This window comes from Bacillus rossius, chromosome 3 (assembly GCF_032445375.1).
Source record: "Bacillus rossius redtenbacheri isolate Brsri chromosome 3, Brsri_v3, whole genome shotgun sequence".
Classification (NCBI taxonomy): domain Eukaryota; kingdom Metazoa; phylum Arthropoda; class Insecta; order Phasmatodea; family Bacillidae; genus Bacillus; species Bacillus rossius.
This window is the reverse complement of record NC_086332.1, coordinates 120860523-120882520: the sequence shown is the minus strand read 5'-3', so window position 1 is coordinate 120882520 and position 21998 is coordinate 120860523. Positions and strand designations below refer to the sequence as shown.

The 21998-nt window shown below is 35.4% G+C and overlaps 1 protein-coding gene across 4 annotated transcripts in view; it reads right to left on the bottom strand.

Moving 5' to 3' along the window:
* Positions 1-21998, bottom strand: part of LOC134531206 (muscle-specific protein 300 kDa) — a 602384-nt gene that overhangs the window by 340375 nt on the left and 240011 nt on the right. For all 4 annotated transcript variants that reach the window (XM_063366862.1, XM_063366865.1, XM_063366863.1 and 1 more), the window contains exons 28-33: positions 20919-21172; positions 19478-19792; positions 16915-17114; positions 13928-14189; positions 6634-6993; positions 1845-5048 (exon numbers count right to left, since the gene is read on the bottom strand). In XM_063366862.1, the coding sequence (XP_063222932.1) occupies positions 1845-5048; positions 6634-6993; positions 13928-14189; positions 16915-17114; positions 19478-19792; positions 20919-21172 (4595 nt within the window). The remainder of the gene's footprint in view (positions 1-1844; positions 5049-6633; positions 6994-13927; positions 14190-16914; positions 17115-19477; positions 19793-20918; positions 21173-21998) is intronic.

The window sequence follows — 21998 nt, the reverse complement described above, 5'->3', positions numbered from 1 at the left end:
ATCCAATTGCGATGAAATTTTGGTAATTTTTTATGCGCATGCCCATGAAGGTTACTGAGACGGTATAACTATTTTTCAACAGTTGGAGCACGAGTCGTGTCAAAAAATGTGTTTATTTCATTTTATATAGCGGCACTTCGTCTGTTTTTGTTGTATAAGTGTGCACGCATGACACAATTAATTTAAATATAAAAGAGAGACAGATATAGACTTATATATAAATACACACACACACACACACACATATATATATATATATAGAGTGAGATAGAGACGGAGAGATAAGTTGAGATAGAGCAAGGTATAAAGAATAAAATGGGTTAGATAAAGAGATATACATATAGATGTATAGAGCTATAGACACATATATAGAAGATATAGAGATAGTGGGAAGTATATATGTAGATATAAAGAGATAAATAGAGAGAGAGAGATACATAGATGTATATAGATAGAGATAAATATATATAGACAGATGGATAGATTATTTGTATATGTGGAACTACTTCAAACATATTACATAACAAAACTGAATGAGGCATTGCAATGCAGGCCGAGCATTAGCTAGATATTGGAATCATTTCAATATTAGTAATCTCTTATTTTTCAGCTTTTTTCTATAGTGCTTTATAAAGTCTAGATTACATACAGACCACCAATTTTTCGATATATACAGGTAAATAACTATAGACTGGCAGAACAAGGTCTATCGGGATCTGAAAGTGATATAAATTATTTTGCACACTTGGCATTCAAATTAAGAATACAATTACTAACTACATCTGATTTCGAAAAAGGTCCCCTTCACCCTGTTTTCAGCCCGCGCAACGCCGGGTACTGCAGCTAGTATCACATATAGGTAAAACTCTTCCATTTGACTCTGACGTTGCAAAGCTTTGCATATGCCCACATTTTAAAACTATGTTTTCTACAAACAAAAAGCGTATTCAAAATGAAAAATTGCATGACTTCTGCCATTAATATGATTTTAGCAAAAAATTGCTTTAAATGAAACAATACACTATTTTTTAGTGTTTTGAAACTTAATAAATACCAGCATATTTTTTCATAATCAGGTTCAAGGTTATGGTAATATAATTTAACAAACATATACAAACAATTATTACTATCATCTTGAAGCATTTATGATGAGCTGTGTACTACATTTTGGCAAAGATGTTTTTTCTAATAATATTCAATTATAAGGGTTGACTAAGTTAAAAAATATACGAAAGTATTTTTTTAACATTTTATTTCTTTTTTTCCTGTTTTTCAATGCAATTTATGTAGTAATTTGGATTATCGTTTTCTAATAATAAAATGTAAGTTTGAGAGACAGAGATGTGAGCCCAGAACCATGTTTTTTATGAAACATGTTCTTATAGCAAATATGAATAGACCAGGAGCAAACACAGAATTTCATTTCAGGGGGGATGGAACTCTTTGCCTACTATTTGCTTTCAATTTTTTTTCTCCTTTTGTTGGTGGAAATGATAGATTATTTAGTATTTCTTAGGCACAAACAATTTTTTTTTTTGTTGGCCAAGGACACATCCTCTATTTTTTTCATAAGTGTAACCTAGCTTTATAAGGTATTTCTGACATTTTTATTTAAATGTCTGTGGTTCTAAAGACATATATCAAACGCTGAAAGTAAATTCCCCTTTACTAGCTCTTCCAATATGTAATTAATATTGTCTTTCTTTGAAATAATACAAAAACTAAAGCATTTAGGAATTATATAAGCTCAAATTTTCTTGGTTACTAAAAAACTGCAAAAAAAGTATTGGTATTATAAACCAGAGAGTATATTAATTTGCTATAGTAAAGTGGCAAGAACTTACCTTCGTGGTATTCTTCAGTGCCTGGTATCGTGTGAGTAATCTGGAAACTTTGACTGACAGCTCGGACTCCCCTTTAATGAACTGACTCTGCTCAGATGCCTTGTTGAAATCCTCTCCTTTGGCAAGGATCTCTTCCTCCACTGACTTCAGCTTGCTCAGGTGAGACTGCTTGGCCTCCAGGGTGCTTCTCAGGCTCTGGTCCTTCACTTGCAGTTCCTTCTGCTTCGTCCACGCCGTCAGAGCGTCGATCACCTCTTCGAACTCTGTCCAGCGACTGCACAGTTGCTTCAGCTTGTTCTGAGCTTCCGCACAGCGGGACAGGAATACTTCCCAAGCTTTCTTCTGCTCCTCAAACTCCTTGAGGAGTCTGGGATGTCCACTTGATTCTGTTTGCTGCAAGACAACCTCAACTTGTCTGCTGCATGCTTCAATGAGTTTATCGCCCTCCTCTTTATGCTGCAGCAATGTCTCGATCAACATCAGTTTGTTATCTGCTCCTTCTTTTTCCAACAAAGCTTCATCGCTCACAAAAGCTGCTTCCATCGACAATGCACTGAGCCAATCACGCATCTTTTCCAGGGCTTGTAAGTAACTTTCGTGATCGGTAACGTGTTTTTCCGAAACTGCAATTCTCTCGTCTACGTCCTTTGAAAGTTTCCTGTAAGTGGAGAGAATTGTATCGAACTTGTCTGCAGCCTCAGAATCTGACATTGCTCCTATTTTCTCCTGCAGCTGTTTCATGATATTCTTGTGGGTGTTTACATCTTGTGCAAGAGCTCTGTAGCCATGCATGGCAATTTTCTTTTCTTTAAGTGTTGCTTTCAGTTCCACTTTGTCACCAAGCTTGGTTTGTACATCTGTCACCCACTGCTTCACTTGTTTATAGCTGTCTTCAAATGATGACCGCTGCAGCATGATGCCTTCCACCTTCTTGTGGACAACGTTCACCCTATCAATAACAGATTCAGATGAATCTCTAAGTGCTCGCAACTCAGCTCGAACAGCCTCTCGATTCTCTGGTGTTATACCTGGAAATAAAGCTTCTCCTAGTTCTATAGCTTTGTTCAGAAGTGCCTGACCCTTTTCTTTTTCTTCTGCAAAGGCTTTCAGTTCTTCCAGCTTTAATTGGTATGTCTGCATTGGTTTGGCTCCTGATGAAATCAGGTTTTCGTAAGATTTCAGCTTTCCTTCAGCATTACCTAGCCACTTCTCCATATCGTCCACAGCCTGCCTATAACTATCTTTGTTTCTACTCAGCACCTGCAATCTTTCGATATATGTGTTTACAAATTTCAAAACAGCTTGATATCTGCTGACAAGATGGCCAACATACTGTCCAACTCGAGAGTCTGGACTTTCTGTCATTATCTCATCACTAACGTTCTTCATTTCCTTTATTTCAGGTTCATAATCTGTTATTTGTTTTTTGAATACTTCTATTTCTTTTATTTTGTCACCAAGTGATGAAAAATTTAGCTGATTTACAGACTCTGCACGTACCTTACCTTCAGATTCTTTCAGCCATGACGCAATGTTTTCAGACATAAGCTCGTATTTTTGCCACAAAGAAATATTATGTTCTAAAGACTGTTTTGTGGTATCATATGTACTTTTAAGGGCTTGTAACTCCGTAACCACTACCTTTCTTTCTGCAGCAAGCTCTTGAATTTTATCCTGTTTTTCTACTTGCTCTAGAAGTTGCAGAGACTGATCTAGATCAGCTTTTTTAGCCTCAAAGTCATTCAGCCCTGCCTCAACATCTCGCAGAGATGATAACTTAACCTCCAGGTTATACCTATCACTACCTGCCTCTGGAAAACACCAAGCAACCTTCTCTTTGTGTGTCGTAACACCTCTTTGTAACATGCCCAATTTCTCGACATGGTACTTCTTCAAGAAAGATAGCAATGTTGACTCAACTTTGTTGGCGTGCAAGAGAACACTACTGTAGCGTTCCTGCAGGCCACCGAGTTCCTTGGCCAAACCTGATTCTCCAAATGATGGATATCTTGTTTTTATTTCATCAATCCTCTCATTAACATTTTTAAGGTCTGACCCAAAATTCAGCAGTTCCTGTTTCAAGTGTTGGCATTTTTGAAGTCTTTCAAGAATCTTTGTGTTCTCCCCTGTGAGATCATCACATCTGATAAGAGCCTCTCTTATCTTGGTGATTGAATCGCTAGCCTTTTTGATGTCGTCACGTATGTTTTTCTCTCTTTCTCCAAACATACATGCAATATCCTCCAGCTTATCTGCCACATTCTTAATGTCTAAAAATTCATCATCCAAGAGTTTATTGAGAGAGTCAAGGGTTGGGATAGGCTTTCCGTCATTGAGTTTCATGAGCTGTGATGTTTTCGTAACAATACTGGTTTTCAGGTTGTAATAAGAGGGTAGCTCATCCTTGTATTTGTTCAGCCTGGCCTGGCCACCATCACTATCTGACATGTTCTCAAGGGCATTTGACAGTCCATCACTGGTTTCACTAAGCCAGTGAAGTACTTCATTTTTAGATTCTTCTATCTGTTTCCAAATAATTATCTGAGCTTCTAGACTTTGAAACTTCTTTATCAGTTTATCATAAGCATGTTGCCACTCCGTGTGGACTTTCTTCAGTTCATCTTCAACCACAGACACTTTGAAGTCAGAAATTGGCTCAGCCTGTTTGAACAAAATCTGCCCTTTGTTATCCATTGTGTCTAAAGAGAATTTTGCTTTCTTCAGTGTCTCTAATGCCTTTTTTGTTTTCTCATGCAAAATGTTTGCTTGCATGAAGTCATTAGGAGCATCCTGTGCTGATTCACATATTTTATGTGCTTCTGAAATACCACTGTACACTTTTTCTTTTGCATCATTAAACTGCTTCCATGCAATGTTCATTTCTGTATACTTTGCTTTCTGTTCCTTAATGGTTTCATTAACTTTCTCCCAGTTAGCATCAATTGAAGCTAAAATATTTTGTATGGTTGAGATGTTGCTCTGATCTTCATCTAACAGGATTTTACCCTCCTTGTGCAAGATGTCTTTTGCTTCTTGTTTCTGCTTATGCTTTTCCAGTAAACTGCTTATGTCCCTGACAGCTTGATCTAACTTGTCAAAACTGTCAACTTTAAAAAGTGTCTCCTGGATCAGGGCTTGCGTTTCAAGAATATCTTCAGAAAGGTTTTGTTGTAGTTGCTGGAAATGTGTCCACTGAGCTCCCACCTGAAATCAAAACACATTAAAATAAAATATTACAATAAAATTCACTGTACCACTATCCTATACATTATACAACAAAATATTAATGATTATAACACCAAAAGAAAATTACTTTATCATAGACAACCAGACTTTCAACTAAAATCCTTGAGTAATGGCCTTTATAATTTAATCTTAATTTTGTTGCTGCAATTTTTAGCAATATTTAAAAAATAAAAATAATTTTCACATGGTTTTGAGAAGAATATCTCATGACTTATTTTTGTATCATATTACATATATTATTTTCTTACATTTTTTCATGACTTTTTTCATAAACCCTGTTTCTTGTGGTTTTTTGCAAAATTAAATTTCCATGAAAATAAAAGTTATTTTATTTACAGCAAAAATGTACGATTAATCCCACTGAACAACCTAAGATTTTATTAATCAAATATGCATTAGCCTATTAAGCATTGTCATTCTTTAATGAGGCGAAGTTGTATCCAAAATGTTAAGTGTCCTGTATTATTTTGAAAAAAAAAGTAGCCTTACTTTAAGTCTTACACCACAGCACTCTTGTAATTATTAGTACATATTCTTGATATGCTACTTGACTAGTCATCGCCGTTATTTTGCAGCATTCTGCATTAAAATATTACTAAATACCCTGTTCAGACTGTATATTAGTGTGTGTAATTTTGTGTTAGTAACATTTATTAGACCTCAACGTAATCAGTGCTTCTGAGAAGTCTCTGAATACTTCAAATTTGTATTTCCCGTGCTGCTGTGTAGTGGCAACCATTATTCAGCATCCTCTGCCAATAGTTGGCAGCCCTGGACTTCCAGCCGGAAGTCAGTCATATTTTTCATCATGGCGGTAAGTAGTACTATGGTGTAGCCTCACCGTTAAATTGTTGTATTATAATGGCATCTATAATCGTTTTGATATACAGTCCACTCAGTTATCGCGCTATAACATACCCTGCTTTATTTATACTTTATCTGAAGAAAACTTGTAGGATGTCCTATGGATTAGGATTACCTATATATCACAACCCATAAGTTCATAAGTACCAAAGGTGCACTTAGAATCACGTGGATTTTAAAATTGGAAAATTACATCAAATGTAAAATGCATTACATTTTCATAGCACAAATAGTCACAAAATAGGTATGTCTTATGATTAAGATAACTCAGTACTTGAGCACTGTTTATGGTTTAGTTTTCTTTAAAATTTAGTGAAATTTTGCTGTGTAAATACTATTGAATTTTTTCGCTAAACGTTAGCTAACCAAAAGGATTGGAATGGTGACACACAAAAAAAAGCACAACCAGAAGCAGATCCAAGGCAAAGGGGGGGAAAAGAGGTGGCACAAGGTTAAAAGTACCCCCCCCCCCCCAGAAGCATTAAAGATAAAATAGATAACAAGACTTCTGAAGAAAATTTTAAGCTGTTTTTATATTACTTATTAAAAATGGATGTGTAACTATAAATCATTTATATGGATCTAATACCTAGACTCAGTTATTAGTATATCAATATAAAGTCTCCTTCCCCCCAGATGTCAATCATGTTTCTTAAACTGCGACTGGCATAATGCACACCTTCTCCAGCACTTTCTTCTTGTCGGCCAGCTGCATCTGCAGCACGGCCGCCTTCTCGCGCAGGCCGTCGACCAGGAGCACGGCCGTGACGCTCTCGCCCGTCCGGGCGTCGACCAGCGCGGTGTCGCTCTGGCGGCTCGCCCCGTCGATGGCGGGGGCGGTGCTCGACCAGTCCCGCACTCCGGCCGAGATGCCGGCCAGCTCCCGTCCCAGCGCCGCCAGCACGTCTGCCTGCGGCTTCTGGCCTTCCAGCTGGAAGCGCAGGTGCCCCAGCTGGCCGGAGGCGTCCGCGTGCCAGCTCAGCAGCTCCGACCACTTCTCCAGCGCCGCCTTCCTCTCCTGCAGGCGGTCCTCCAGCTCCTGGGGCACACGCGTTCAACCATCAGTCGCTTCAACATTCATAGCCACACTGAACAGGTTTTATTTTATTTTAATATATTTAATAGATGCCAATTTTAAAACTTCTCAATTATAAAAGTAAAAACTCCAATGCCCAATGTGGGTCTTTAAGATGGGGTCTCAAACACCATGTTGATTTTTTATTTCGATAATTGTTAAGGGTTATTTCTCTCAATTTAACACGATACCTTTCTTGTACTTGTTATCTGTCATAAATTATTTCAAGAAATATTTAATGAGTGACATATGTATATTTGTTGTAAAAAGTCACGCAAGTGATAAAAATTACAAACACTACAATGACTTTTTACACCCATTATATCACACTTAGTGAATATCTTTTAAAAATGTATGTGACAGAATAACAGATGAAAGAGCGTTAAAGTGGTAAATTCACAGAAATAGCCCTTAACTATCAGTAATGATAAGAAAATTAAAAAAATTGACACAGCATGTGAGACCCCTTCTTTAAGGGATATATATCCTTAAATTAAAAGTGTACAAATAATGCATTCCTTTTGTTAAAGTGTTTCTTACATTAAAAATATAGGGTCCAGTAAATAAAAAAAATTAATATTTATAAATTAATTTTTTTAACATTTTTTTATTTAAATGTGACTCATATTTTGCAAAAATTAAGCAAGTGCAACATTTTCTTTAAGAAACTTGTTTATCTTAAGAATAAAGTATTGAAATTCTATGTGATATAAAGTTTTTTCAAAAAGTACTTAAAAAAAGCAAAATGTTGAGCTTTAAATTCTGGTGTATATACAATTTTTTAAGATGAGCTTCAACAACTTTTAACATTAAATTAAAACGATTTATGTATCAAAATGGTATAAAAAGTTTATCACAGCCTTTTTCAACATTATATTATGAATATCTTCAATGAAGTTGAAATTAAATCGCAGAAATACTTCCTGGCGATGCTAAAATAAAAACTTGCATTCTTCAAACACATGTCAATATAAAAATATTTAGAGTAAATTTTGTCTTCATGTGAGTTCATAAAACAGCCACGTACTGTATTAAATAGTACAAGGCCTAGACAATTTTTTACATCAAAGTCTACATCAGTGAAGCGTGGTTATTAAAGAAAAATTATCGATTGGGTGTAAATTAATAATGTTAAAATTTGAACGCATATATAAATAAGTTTTACTGGCTTAATAGGGCAAGAATTACGTAAAAGAAGTACAATGTTACGTGACACGTATCCCTTAAGAGAATGACATTACACTCCACCAAAACATTGCCAAACTGTAGTGGTATATTATCAATTTGCTGAGTGCCAATATTAGTACAGCTCGAGAATGCATTGTCATAGGATGTTGCGCGAGGTATCGTTTAACAGAGCATGACTAGTTCTGTAAAATAATCAACTAATAGTAACAATAGTGAAAGCATGTGAAAAATTTGCTCTGACAACATGATGAACTTAGATTCATTTTCTGTAAAGTTTTAAAATTTCCTAAAATATTTAATAATTTAAATGAATGAGGAATCCAAAAGGGCCCTCATGATGGCAGCAGAACTAATGAAGAGGATGACACAACAGCGTCAACAAGACTTACAAGTATGTTGCTATGTTTTTTTATGGGTCATTCCATTTCAACTCAACACAGGGTATATATAAACCTAACCACCAGAATTTGATGAAATTTGGTATGAAGGTTGTCTAAAAAATTAAGAAAAATGCCCATTTTTTTTCAAATATCTCAAACGTTTTCAAAATTACCGCTATGTAAAGTTTCCCAAAATACGCATAAAAAAAAACCCTAACCGACATATATTGAAATCACCATAGTTTTTCTCCTAATTGAGCTAGAGAGATAGGAGTGGTGTCATTTTACTCAGTTTTAAATGTTTTTTTTTTGTGTTGTACAACACCATATACTTTTTTATAAAAAGTGTTTTTTAGAAATCAAATTCAAAATTTTGATTTTGATTTTCTCAAAAAGTGAATTTTTGAAAGTTTTTAATAATTCCTATTCATAGTTTATAATTTTGGTGATTCTCAAAATTTCAAAGTGGGAGGCTAATGGTTTCATAGTTAAATAATAATTTACAGAAATGGTATTTTATAAGTTTTTGTTTCAGTTTAATACTATGTACACTAACTTTACTTAATTTATTTACTATGGTAATTATTACCATACTTAATTATGTACCTAGGAGGGTTGCCTCTAAGATAAAAATTTAGTTATTTACAAAATAATATAGTTATATTTTTAGTAAAGTTGGAAATAGTTTATTTAACTTACTTTATAATGCATTTTATTTGAAACTGTAAGGAGACACTCAAAAATAACAATCAGCAGAGTCTGTTCTAGATGATTCTTCAAGTTGTGACATGAAAGGTGACTAATAGTGGGTAGGTTTTGGTTGTTTCATGAGCCGACAAGAGCTTCACAGTCAAGTTGAGATAGGCTCACTCTCAGTTCTCTCTTCTGTCTGTGTTGTATTGTTTAGTCTGCATCTGCAGTTTGTATGAGTAAGATGTCAGTACATTATGTGGGTGTTTAAAAGAGAACACTCTTTTGTGCTCAAATAAGTTAAAATATATGTTCTATTAATTCCTTAAAAGTATTTTTAAATTTAGTGAGTGTTTACAAGAATACGTATTATTTTGTAAGTACTACATGATAAACATTCATTGAAGCTCTCTGAAAAACACAATGAAAATACAATAAGCTAGGCCTATATGATGTTAGTAAGATTGTCTTTTTCTTAAGTTTAAAAAATTGTTTAAAACAGACAATGGAAAGCGAAAAACAATTTCATTAAAAGCACTCTTTGTACCCTATGTGAATAAATCGTTTTTAAAATTGGCTTTATTAGTGCTAATTAGGGTTGTGCGAATGTTCGGTATACCGATACCGAAATCGAAATTTTGCTACTTTCATTTTCGATTTCGGTAAGAATTTCATCTGTCGAAGTTTGTTTTTAGCGAAATATTTCGAGCCAAACGAAAGTTCAATAGCTTACCGAAGTTCCGTTTGTTCTAGTTGAAAAAGAACTCGTAATTTAATAAAAATGTACAGTAGAATACCGGTACAATAACGTACCTTATTATAAAGTATATTTCACTTTAACGTATTTTTTTTAAGTCCCCGCCAAAAATCGTATCTTCGCCATGCGAAACGGTTTCAGTTTAAAGTATCATATTTTCACTATAACGTAAAAATTCTACTAGTAGCGTGGCATTACTACACCAAAATTTACTTAAACTGGTAAATAAATTTCCAGCTAAATGATTAATGTAGTATAACAAAGATACACAAATACCACCGCAACGTATTTTCTAACCTCTAAATTCTCAAAACAAAGTTAACAAACATTTGCGCGCACAACCATAGATTATACCGTACGTAGTATGCGACGTGAGCAACACAACACCATTCGATACATCGAAAGACGGAAGTTTGAGAGAAGTATTAATTATTTAGACAAAAGTGTTACGCTACGCTAAAAATACTGTTTGATGTCTGTGCCGGGATTGTTTATTGTTATTGTTGAGTTTATTTTCAGGTTACGTTATTTAGACACCGCATTGTATTTGTGCTACAATATAAATGATCCTGGAGATAAAAAGAAACGAAAGCAATTCACGCTTAAGGAAAAAGTGGATATACTCAGAGAACTAGACAAGGGGAAAAAAGCAAGTCGCAGTTGCTAATACATATGGCATTGCGGCTCTTCTGTAGCAATTTTTTATATATTTTTTTTCTCTTTGTAAAGATATGTATGCATGTTTCAGTACTAAGTACAAAAACTTGAGGTACCTGTAAGTACTTAGCACTGAGATTCTACTGTAATGTCTTTATATGATTTGCTTGTTATTACTAATAATGTAATAACATATACAAATCATATAAAGACATTAATTAGAAAAAATATTTCCATTAAGATTAATTTACGTGGTGATGAAAAAAACTCACATTAATGAAAATACGGTAAAATCATAATTTGAACAAACATGGCAGATAAAGTAAACAAAATTCAACCGTGATTACAGTAGGCCTAGGTATCAAAACAAAATCATGCAATATTTGAAAAATTACCTGATTCATTTGCTTTCAAACAGTAGTGTAGGTACTATATTCGTAAAACATACATTCCAGAACTGTTAGTACAGTATTTAGTATTTACCGTATACACATAAACAAAGAACGTACCTACTTTTATTCGAGCACAGCCAAACAAAAACATTGTCGTCTGTTTTATTTAAATTTTACATACTCTGACTGGCATATAAAATCCTCATAATATACAGCCAATTAGACAAAAAGGTCAACAAGTCACTGCGTGTAATGACCACTTGGCAGCAACCATTTGTTATGTTATGTTTTGTTTTGACCATGTCCCTTGCCTGGTCTACAGCTTCCTGAGCTAGCCATGTGTGACAGTGGTGCAAGATGGCGGCCGTTCCGCAGTAGTCACGTATTTTTTCATCAGTACCATGCACGTGATAAATATATTATCATAGACTGCGACATTACGACTGTAAAGGAAATAGTCTGTGCGCTGAAAGATCTGGATTGATTCCTGAAATTTACGAGTGACATGGGGCTGTGTTGTGTGGTCTAGGGCGGATGTTGATTATATTAAATAATAATATTTATATGTATATATATATCAAAAGGTACCAAAATGATTTATGTAATAGAATTTATTACTGAAGAGCAAATTTTGGGGCACTTTTTTCTTTGTTAATTAAAAAATTTCGCTTAACTTTCGTTAAGAATATATTTATCTCATAGAAAAATTCATTTTCGTTTCACTTTCGCGAAACTTGATAAATTTTCTTTCACTTTCATTTCGTGTGGAAAAAGTCACTTTCGCACATCCCTAGTGCTAATACATTCAATTCTGCTACGTAATAATTTTTAAAGGAACTGTATTGTTTACCTAGTTTTATTCACTTTTGTTCTTTAACTGTTATTCATGTCACCCTCATTACTCATTACACAGTTTAGCCTTTTGTCATTTCATATTTTCAAACTACCATTAAAACCCATCCTATATTAGTGCCAATGTTTTCTGCAGTAGCTCCAACGTCATGTATGAGTGCAGAACGAGATAAATTTGACCGCAGATGAGACAGGCATGTATACTTAGACCATGACCAAACTCTCTTGCTCCGGCTGCAGTTTGGCAACAGCAGTGATGGATGCAACTCATCGTCACTTCTGAGAATTGGCTGTGAACACGTGCGATTGGTGTCAACATGAAAGAAAAGCCTTAGGGCTGTGCGAATGTGATTTTTTCAATGCAAATCAAATGTGAATCAAATAATTGCAAATATTTGCGAGTAGTGAATAATTTGCGAATATTTTCTAATTAAGTTCTAAGTATAAATCTGAATAATTACAGTCAAAATTTGGCATATTATAAATTGTTGTTTAAAAGAGTAACATTCTTTAGTTTTATATACATTTTTATTACTCAAGTAACATGTAAATTTTATGTCTCTTCTAATGGTTTAGTAATAAAACACAATCAGTGATATAGAAATGTCTTCATCAAAAGCAAAGCCTACACCTTGCCATCAACATTACGTAAATTGCAGTGCAAAAAGACTAATTCCTTTACATGTTCTGGATCCAGGCATTGCCTCTTGGAAGTGAAAATGTTCCCAGAAGCAGAAATACAACGTTCTGAACTTCACTTTTCCTTCTGAAAATTAAAAATGGCAAATAAAGATTATGAAAGTAAACAGATCTTCGATGTATCAGTTTTATTTTCCGCAGTAAATAGTCAAGTGATTACCAATCGATATATCGAAGAGTATTTATTACAACTGCTCGTAAGCATGGTCATGGTCAATAATCCATTCTCAGAGTCTTTTGGAATAAAACGTGTCAAGGCAAAATAATTTTTAATGAATTTTGTTTATCGTGTCTTTTTAATTTTATCTAATTATTTACGTAACATTTTCGATAGCTTAAAAAGCGATTGGGCTGGAGCAATTCTAGCAACACAATTCTCTGGCCATGAGCCGCTCCGCTGGCCATAACCACAAACGGACATGTTTTCTTTTTTGCTGTAGCCATGATGGCAGCTGTGTTTACTTTTCTATCGTTAAAAAAAATTCTCTAGATTTGTATTAGTAAAATTAATAGAATGGTGACCAAAGTGTATGTGTGCATTAGTTTATATAGGTTACTATTTAAAGCTGATGCGCTGTCATTGTTTAAATATTTTTACGCTTTTATATGGCACATGGCTCGCCCAAAAATTGTGCTAAGGACAACCGGATATAATAAATTAATTATGCTACACATCACGTAAAGTTTGCAGTAAAATCGTAAGCATTTATGATAATTTTCACGCTACATTGGCTTTAACTGTTCTCAGTATGCCAATTTACCTAACCTAAAGTATGATGTAAGTAAAGGTCCGCTTAGTTTTTTTTTCTTCCATTAAGTCTCTCGGGAAAATGATTTCTCAAGGTTCGACATATTATTGTATCACACGTTTTGTCAAACAAAAGTAATATTTTAATACATTTGAAAACTTTCGAATATTTGAAATTTTCTAATACCTAATTTGGTTTCAAATGTGAATCGAAACAAATATTTGATTCGCACGAATATTTGCAATTTCGAGTATTTGCACACCCCTAAAAAGCCTTGTGGACGGAGGGGGGAAGAAAAGGATTTAAGAGGCAGAAGAACAAAGGAAAAAAGACCTGGCCACGAGCATGCGACTGAAGCACCATTCTACGCAGAAGGGTAGAACCTTTTCTTCAGTTCTTGCCGTATGTTTCTGTAAACGATCCTCAAGTGTGTTAGCATCGGAAATGCAATGCAGCAGGTGTTAGTTAGCCATTAGAAATGCTGACTGCCAAGGTGTACGAGAAACAAGGTGCAGTGCGAGAGAAGCGACGGACCTGGTACTGGGCGACGAGGGCGCTGTAGCCGTGCGTGAGCGTCTCGGTCTCGGCCGGGCTGCTGGCGCTCTGCAGCCCCTTCACCTCGTCGTAGATGGCGTTGAACGCCAGCTGCTGCTCCGAGTGCTCCTGCACCAGCGCGTGCACCGCCTGCAGTGCTGAGTCCGCCTGGTCCAGCCTCACCACTGCTCCCTTGGCCACACGGCCCTCCAGGTCGCCCAGCCATGTCGTGAAGTCCGCCATCTTCACCTCCAACTCTTGTCTGGAAAAACACGCTCGCTTCAATTACTTAACCCCGTTTACGACGAAACTCTACATCTGCAACCGATCAATAACTTTTATTAAGTCAAAATTCAAACACCATGTTTTATCGCATAATCGTCGCACATTTTATACTAAAATGAAGTTTGAAAAGTAGGGATGCATTTTTTATGCGAAAAAAAAATTATTTTTAGGTAAAGTTATTCACAAAAAAAAACATTCATTGACAGTACTTTTATTTAAAAGTGGAGTATACAAGAGCATGCCAAATAATTTAAATTAATAAGTCACGCAACAAAAACCTTTCTTCAACTTTAAATAGAAAAACAAAATGTGAATGCGAGCCTTAACTAACGCATAACTATCGTCGTAGTACACACTTACCCCAAAAGAGTGTGGGCCATCAAATGTAGTTAATTCAGCACTCAACAGAGAGCACGCATTGCATGCGATCGGCGAGATATCGATATTCGACTACGTGTGCACGCTCTATACGGGAAGCAACATAATCAAACATGAATGATGCCAACTAGTGCTGGCTACATTTTTATAAGCAGTACACGGCAGCGACGCACACGAACAGATAAAGGTTAGAATGTTTAAAAACGTCTTTAAAAGAAAATTTACACATCAGGCAACTTCATATTTCCATTAATTAAAGAAGTAAGTGGTAATGTCCGAATTTCTACTTTAAAATACATTATTTTATATGGAAAAGATACCTACACAAAGCACTAGGAATCTAATAGCAGGACCAAAAACATCATGCAACGTTTACACGAAGGTTTTTTTTATCCAAATTTTGAAACCCCAAAATATTGGTACGACGATTATGCGTGTTCAACGATTATGCGATAAAGAGGGTATTCATGATAGTCCACAATTAGAAAAATTGTATTTCCACATTATATTTAACCATCAGGGACTGACAATATGTGTGCCCATAATGTTATTAAACAGCTACTGTTTAATCTATTCAAAAAGGTTAGGTTTGTGAAGACTTTTCTGCTTCACAGTTATGTGTAAGTTCTTACACAGTGAAAATGAAGCAAATAGTGGTGACATGAAGAAACCAATGGAAAGGCTAACAAAAGTAAGCATGACTTTTGCGTGCTCAATAAACAAGTAAATAAAAGCAGTCATTACCTGATACTTCACAAGAGAAAGCATAAGTAAATTTAGGATTTCAACATTGCATATTGATTTTTATATTCATATTATTATAGTTATAATAAAAATGAGAGATGAATTTGAATTTTTAACTATACCAGCACCAGAAAGATATAAAAGCCACACAATCAATCTTATTCAATTTTTTTCCACTAGGTCACAGTTAAAAATATATGTAAAGTTAGTAACTCCACTAACATGGAGGTCTTGTTTTAATAAACAAAAAAAGTATCTATAATAAAGAATGTGATCTATTATTTTCTTATTTATTATTTTCTTCTTTATTTATTGAATGAATTAAACTGATATAAGTACATATTAAAATTTTTCACTAGATTATAAACTATAATTTGGACACAAAACTTGACAAAATATTAATAATAAAACCAAATTATTTCTGCAAGTGTTAATGAAAATATTCTTAGGCCAATCAATTTGCTAGCCGGGTAATCTGGGGTGTGACAAGGCGTTTGTACAGAGTGTGCATTTCTAAATCAAGCCTCAGGCTGTTACGTAACTTACGTACTAGGTTTTATTTATACGTACCACTTTAACGTAATTATTTCAGTAGATTTGTCTATGTGCTTTGACTGGTCATTTCAGTGGTCTGGGTTTGCCCGTTGTTTTAGAGCTTGTAACTAGTTCTTTTACTATATATATTTTGTCAAGTTTTGTGTCTAAGTTATAGTGTTTAAGTAGTGGAAGCCAATTCTGCTTTATTTTTTTTTTGTGGCCATTGTCACGTGTACCTTTAATTCTGGTTTAACTTTGTGTGCGCTGTATTTGGCTTGAGGGCATTTGTTGTTAACAAAAGTTATAAATTATTCTCTAATTTGAATTTGGAATAAATTTGGCACACAGATATGCTGCTGTTATACCAAAATTAACTTGTTTCTTTTTATTTTATTTTATCACTTCTCTTGTTCACTCATAACAAAAGGGCTTACCACGATTTTTGTAATTTTGTCCAGCCCAGACTTGAAGACTCTTAAGACCATTGGCCCTAACAGGCTTCAAGTAGATAATTTTATATATTTATGTTCAATATAAGTGATACGTAAAACATTCATAAAAATAAAAACAATAACTACAGAATTTTATGTTGTTTACAAAAATTTTTTAAAACAATTTATTTATTTTAGACTTTCAGGTACCTAACTGAAATTACACTGCAGTATCTTCATGAGCCGCCAATTATTATTTGTAATTGTAAATTAATAAACTTCATCATTTCTATTTACAATTGTAAAATATCAAACAGAGTTTTGAATCAAAGTAGGGCATAATATAAATCAGGAATATTTTTACAGGCATTATTTTATAGAGTATGCAATCTTATGTAATAAAAATCTAAATCAAAATATCAAATCTTAAATATTGGGAACTGATCCAATACTAATTATTAATTTTTTTAATTCCCAAAATTAATTAAATTTTTTAATCCAGTTAGAATCCTTCTGGATAATGAAATTCCCAAAACACTAAATCACAAAGTAACCAGGTTCAACTGAATTTCCAAAGTTTTTTTCCCCCCTTCACTCCAATTTGGGACTCACCTGGCCATGATTAGGTCAGAGACTGTGTTTATCTTGGCTCGCACAGCCTCCGCTAGTTTGTTGACCTTGGCTTTCATCTCTGTGACTTGCCCCTTCACAGCAGAAGCTCCTTCTAGAGCCAGCCCCTGGGAGATGTTATCTGACGTGGCTGTCAACGAAACCAGCTGGGCCTGTTTCTCAGAAACTTCATTGTTAAAAGCCTGAAAGTTACAAAAGACAACAGTACATGAGTTTCCTAAAAAGACATATAAAATGAATTAGTGATATGTTGGTCCCGATTCTCTGTCCTCAGTTACACTTCCACTCAACAAATACAATCCTGGGTTCCAGGAAAATCAACACTGCCACACCTTTCCCACTGGAAACACACATTGCCTGCTTGCAATTTAAAAATAGGCTGTGTAAATAACGCAGTTATAAATATTTCCGATCTTAAATTTAATTGCACCACATAAAAAATGCTAAAAAATTTACTTAGTACAAGGAAATAAGTTGAAGAGTTTAAAAATGATGGTGTTTATGCATCCGATGCCATTACACTAATGTGTAAATTCTGCAACTGCAGAGTTACATTTGAAAGATATCAAATCAAAATTTCATTGCAAAGCATGTAAAAAGTGACAAACATGTGAACGCCAGGCAAAACTACTCTGGTGGTAATGATGTTGGACAATGATCCTTCTGCACCAGTATTCAGGACTTTAAATAAGTGTTTCAACCCAAAGAACATCATACGTTACAAGTCAGAAGATATTATTTCACTAATGAAAACTATTCCTGAACTCCATTACTTTGAGATTTTCTAGGAGTATGAAGGCCTTAAAGAAGATGTGCAAGAGATTTGCATCAGAGCAGCACATAGATATGTTGAAAGTGCTGACTTCTACGGGTATACATCACAATCAATGAGCACTAGCAGTCTTGCGTGCTGTTTGTAGATCTTTAAACAATGTTGGCAGTAGGGATGTGCGAATCCTTGATTTTAAGTTTGGTTTGAATCCTATTCGAATCCCTGGCAATATTTGAGATATGAATCCAACTCCAAAATTAAGCACAGAATAATTAAAAATAATGTGTGTTCTCTTTTTTCTAACTGTAACTACTGGCAATTATTTCTTAAACTGAAATTGAAATGTTTATAATTATATTAACTTAATTAATAATAAACCCTCTAAACGATGAAATTCAAAACATGAAGCAAGATTCAAATATTCCCTACTTGGCCTATCTAATTCAATTGGTTTATAGAAGTTTCAGAATACCCTTTCTTGTGCAGCATTAAATGTTTCTTCATGCTTGAAGTACTACCAGAGGTGCATTTAAGCTGACGTGCACACGTTTTACACTTTGACTTAAAATCTGAAGTTTTAGCGAAAAAATTCCAAACAAAGCTACGCCAACTATGATGTTTTCGTTTTGACGTCACTGGCAGCGCACATGCACCATCATCCATCATGACTGTCGGGACTCTTTTTTTTTTTTAAACCCATATCTGAAAACTGTTTCACCATGAAATATTGTAAATTACAATTCAAGACTCAAAAACAAAGACCAGTATGGAGGTTACGTTGAATTTGAACGAATGAAGCGCCAGAAGGAAATCTCATCGACGAGCAGTTGCAGGAAATATTTCGAATTTCCGCAAAAAAAAATATCATTTTCAAAAGAGTACTGCAAGTTTTATATTAAAATAAATGGTTATATGACAAAATCTGCCATGTGAAACAAACTAAAATATACCTACGTGCTCAACAGTGGCACTTGTTGAATAAGGAAATTATTCATTGCATAAATAATTACAGGGAAATTAATTTTCTTTGATACATCATATTATAAATACTTAGGTAATAGTAGCTTTGTTTGATTTTTCATTGCTAGTATTTTTGAGCTGTATTAAATATATTTATAACATTTGTGAATATCCGTAATACTGTTCGAATCCATGTAAGTACAATTCCGGGTTCAGGTAATTGTGGATTCGAACCATACCCGAAAATATCGGGTACCCGCACATCCCTAGTTGGCAGTGAATGGTTACTTAGTCACTAAAACTTAGTTGTCTCAGACAGAAGGCATACCTAAAAGAGAGCAATATTGGAGTGTTCACTATACTGTCTTTTAATAACTAAATTCGACAATTACAGTTGAAATTTTTATGCACCTTTAGTTTTAAATGTAGTAAGATAAAACAATTACAAAACAGAATTAATGTCAATTTATGGTTTAGTTTTTTAAAATTAAATTCCATCAAACATAAGTGTACATAAAAATAAAAAAAAACCTCACTTTTTGTTGCCAAATTTGTGAAAAAGAACACCCCTTTTGAGAAAAAATAACCTCCCTTTTTTCATGTGTCTACTGATTGGTAGTAAACTAAAGAAACTACCTAAGCTAATTTAACAAAGATTCAAAAGCAATATCTAGATTACAGTCAGTTATAAAAAAAAAAAAAAAGGCAAGAACTGAAATGCTTTCATGCATGAAAGTTGGACAAAGTTAAAGAATAATGAGAAAATAATATTTTCACAAGACAGAGTGATGAAAGCTAGGTAAAGCTACTCACCTTCAACCGGCCGAGCTCCTTCTCCAAGACGTCAACCTGCGGGGTGTTGAGGTTGACCGGCTGTTCCAGCAGCGCACGCTCTTCTCTCTGCAGCCACTCCTCAAGCTGCTTGACCTCCGCGTCGAGCTCCTGCCAGCCGGCGACCATCTTCTCCAGGCGGGAGCCCTGCTCCATGGCGACGTCGTGCACCGCGGTCCAGCGGGAGTGGACCACGTCCACCTCGTCCGCGGCACTGGTGCGGCACGTGATCTGCTGCCCGATGGCCGCCACCTCCTGGATCCTGCCCAGCTGCGCCTCGCACTCCTGCTCCAGGGCCTGCGCACAGCCGTCACCAATTGTAACGTCATGACTCTCCCGTCACCGCTACTGCACCATACCAACATGTCAGCTGTGTAACAACTTCCACAGCTAAGACAAGCGGGTCGTTTTCTACCGCGACTTTTGAAAGAGGACTTTTGATTCAGGCTTGCTCTTTCTGGTGAAGCGTCAAGTGTGCCCATCACGGAAGAAATAAAGAACAATGCTCCACCTGACGTCACTGAGTACATACAGCTCTGTCTACATTGTACTCATGTGATGGAGACAAACTCTCTCTTCTAACCTCGACACTGCCCTGCTGCACGAGCACAGGAAGAAGTAGCGAATGGTGAATACAGTAGAATACCGGTACAACGTACCTCATTATAACGTATATTTCACTTTAACGTATTTTTTTTAAGTCCCCGCCAAAAATCGTATCTTCACCATACAAAACAGTTTCAGTTTACAGTATCATGTTTTCACTATAACGTATAAATTCTACTAGAAGCGTGGCATTACTACACTAAAATTTACTTCAACTGGTAAATAAATTTCCAGCTAAATGATTAATGTTGTAGAACAAACATACACAAATACCACCGCAACATATTTTCTAACCTCTAAACCCTCAAAACAAAGTTAACAAACAGTTGCGCGCGCTACCATAGATTAAACCGTACGTAGTGTGCGACGTGAGCAACACAACACCATTCGATACATCGAAACACGGAAGTTCGAGAGAAGTATTAATTATTTAGGCAAAAGTGTTACGCTACGCTAAAAATACTGTTGATGTCTGTGCCGGGATTGTTATTGTTGAGTTTATTTTCAGGTTACGTTATTTAGACACCGCATTGTATTTGTACTACAATATGAGCGATCCTGGAGATAAAAAGAAACGAAAGCAATTCACGCTTAAGGAAAAAGTGGAAATATTCAGAGAACTAGACAAGGGGGAAAAGCAAGTCATAGTTGCAAAGACATATGGCCTTGCGGCTCTCCTGTAGCTATTTTTTTTAAATATTTTTTTTCTCTCTCTGTATAGATGATATGTATGTATGTTTCAGTACTAAGTACTTTCAGTACTAAGTACAAAAACTTGAGGTCCCTGTAAGTACTTAGTACTGAGATTCTACTGTACCTTGACAGAGTCGAGCAGCTGCTGAGCTTCTTGCAAGGACACAGGTCGGGGGATGCCCATGTTGACCTTGACTTCGGCCTGCTCCACCCAGGGCCGTATCTGCTCGAGCGAGGCGCGGTACTCCTGCCAGTGCTGCAGGTCCTGCCCCACGGCAGATATCTGGCCCTCCACCGCCCGCTGCACGGCCACCAGCTCTGCCCTCAGTTGGTCCACCTCCTGGCCCAGCTGCCCCGCATCCACGTTGTCGCTGTCCTCTGTCACACCACCCCGCCGGTTCACAACACCTGCCTCCGATTTACCAGCAAAACTTTAGTCCATCCAATTACCTACAAGTAAATGTATATTTTCCGACATTTTGCCTAAAGTAATTACATTACTGAGATCTAAAATTGAAGCTTAAAATGTTTTTCTTTATTTAAATCATTTCAGTACAAAAATTAGCATTCAAAAGTTTCTATGTTTCATTAAGTGTAAACAAAATTACAAAATTGATTCAAACAAACATGACTAAAAAACATGTGAAGTTGGACATACCTGTAAACACTGAACTCTAGTTATTCACCTGTGATGGTTTTTAACGGCAGCCACAAGATCTGTATTTTAACAGCAGCTATTTTATGAACCCTTTTAATGTATACTTCTAGAATATGGAAACAAATAATTTTTTTGAGAGAGATTTTGATGATTTAATGTCACCAACTTATACTAAAATGACTTAACACTTCACTGAACCACATTTGAGGTATTAAATTTGGAATATGCCATATTCTAAATCATTCATTCACTTTTCTCATTTCCTTGGTAAGAAACCTTGGAAAATATTTTAAGAGGGTTTCACTGTACTTAATTCAAGATACAGTAGAACCCTGTTATAATGATTTTCAAGGGAGCACAAGAAAAAAACATTATAAGCAGGAAAACGTTATAAGCAGGAAATCTCAATTTAGAACTTAACAATGTTCGAGCTTTGTACCAATGGACTCACCAAGCTATGTAAACAACTTTAATGTTAAAACCAAAGATAGTATACTTGATACATGAATTTTCTGAAACAAGCCAACAATTTTTCAACTTCATCTT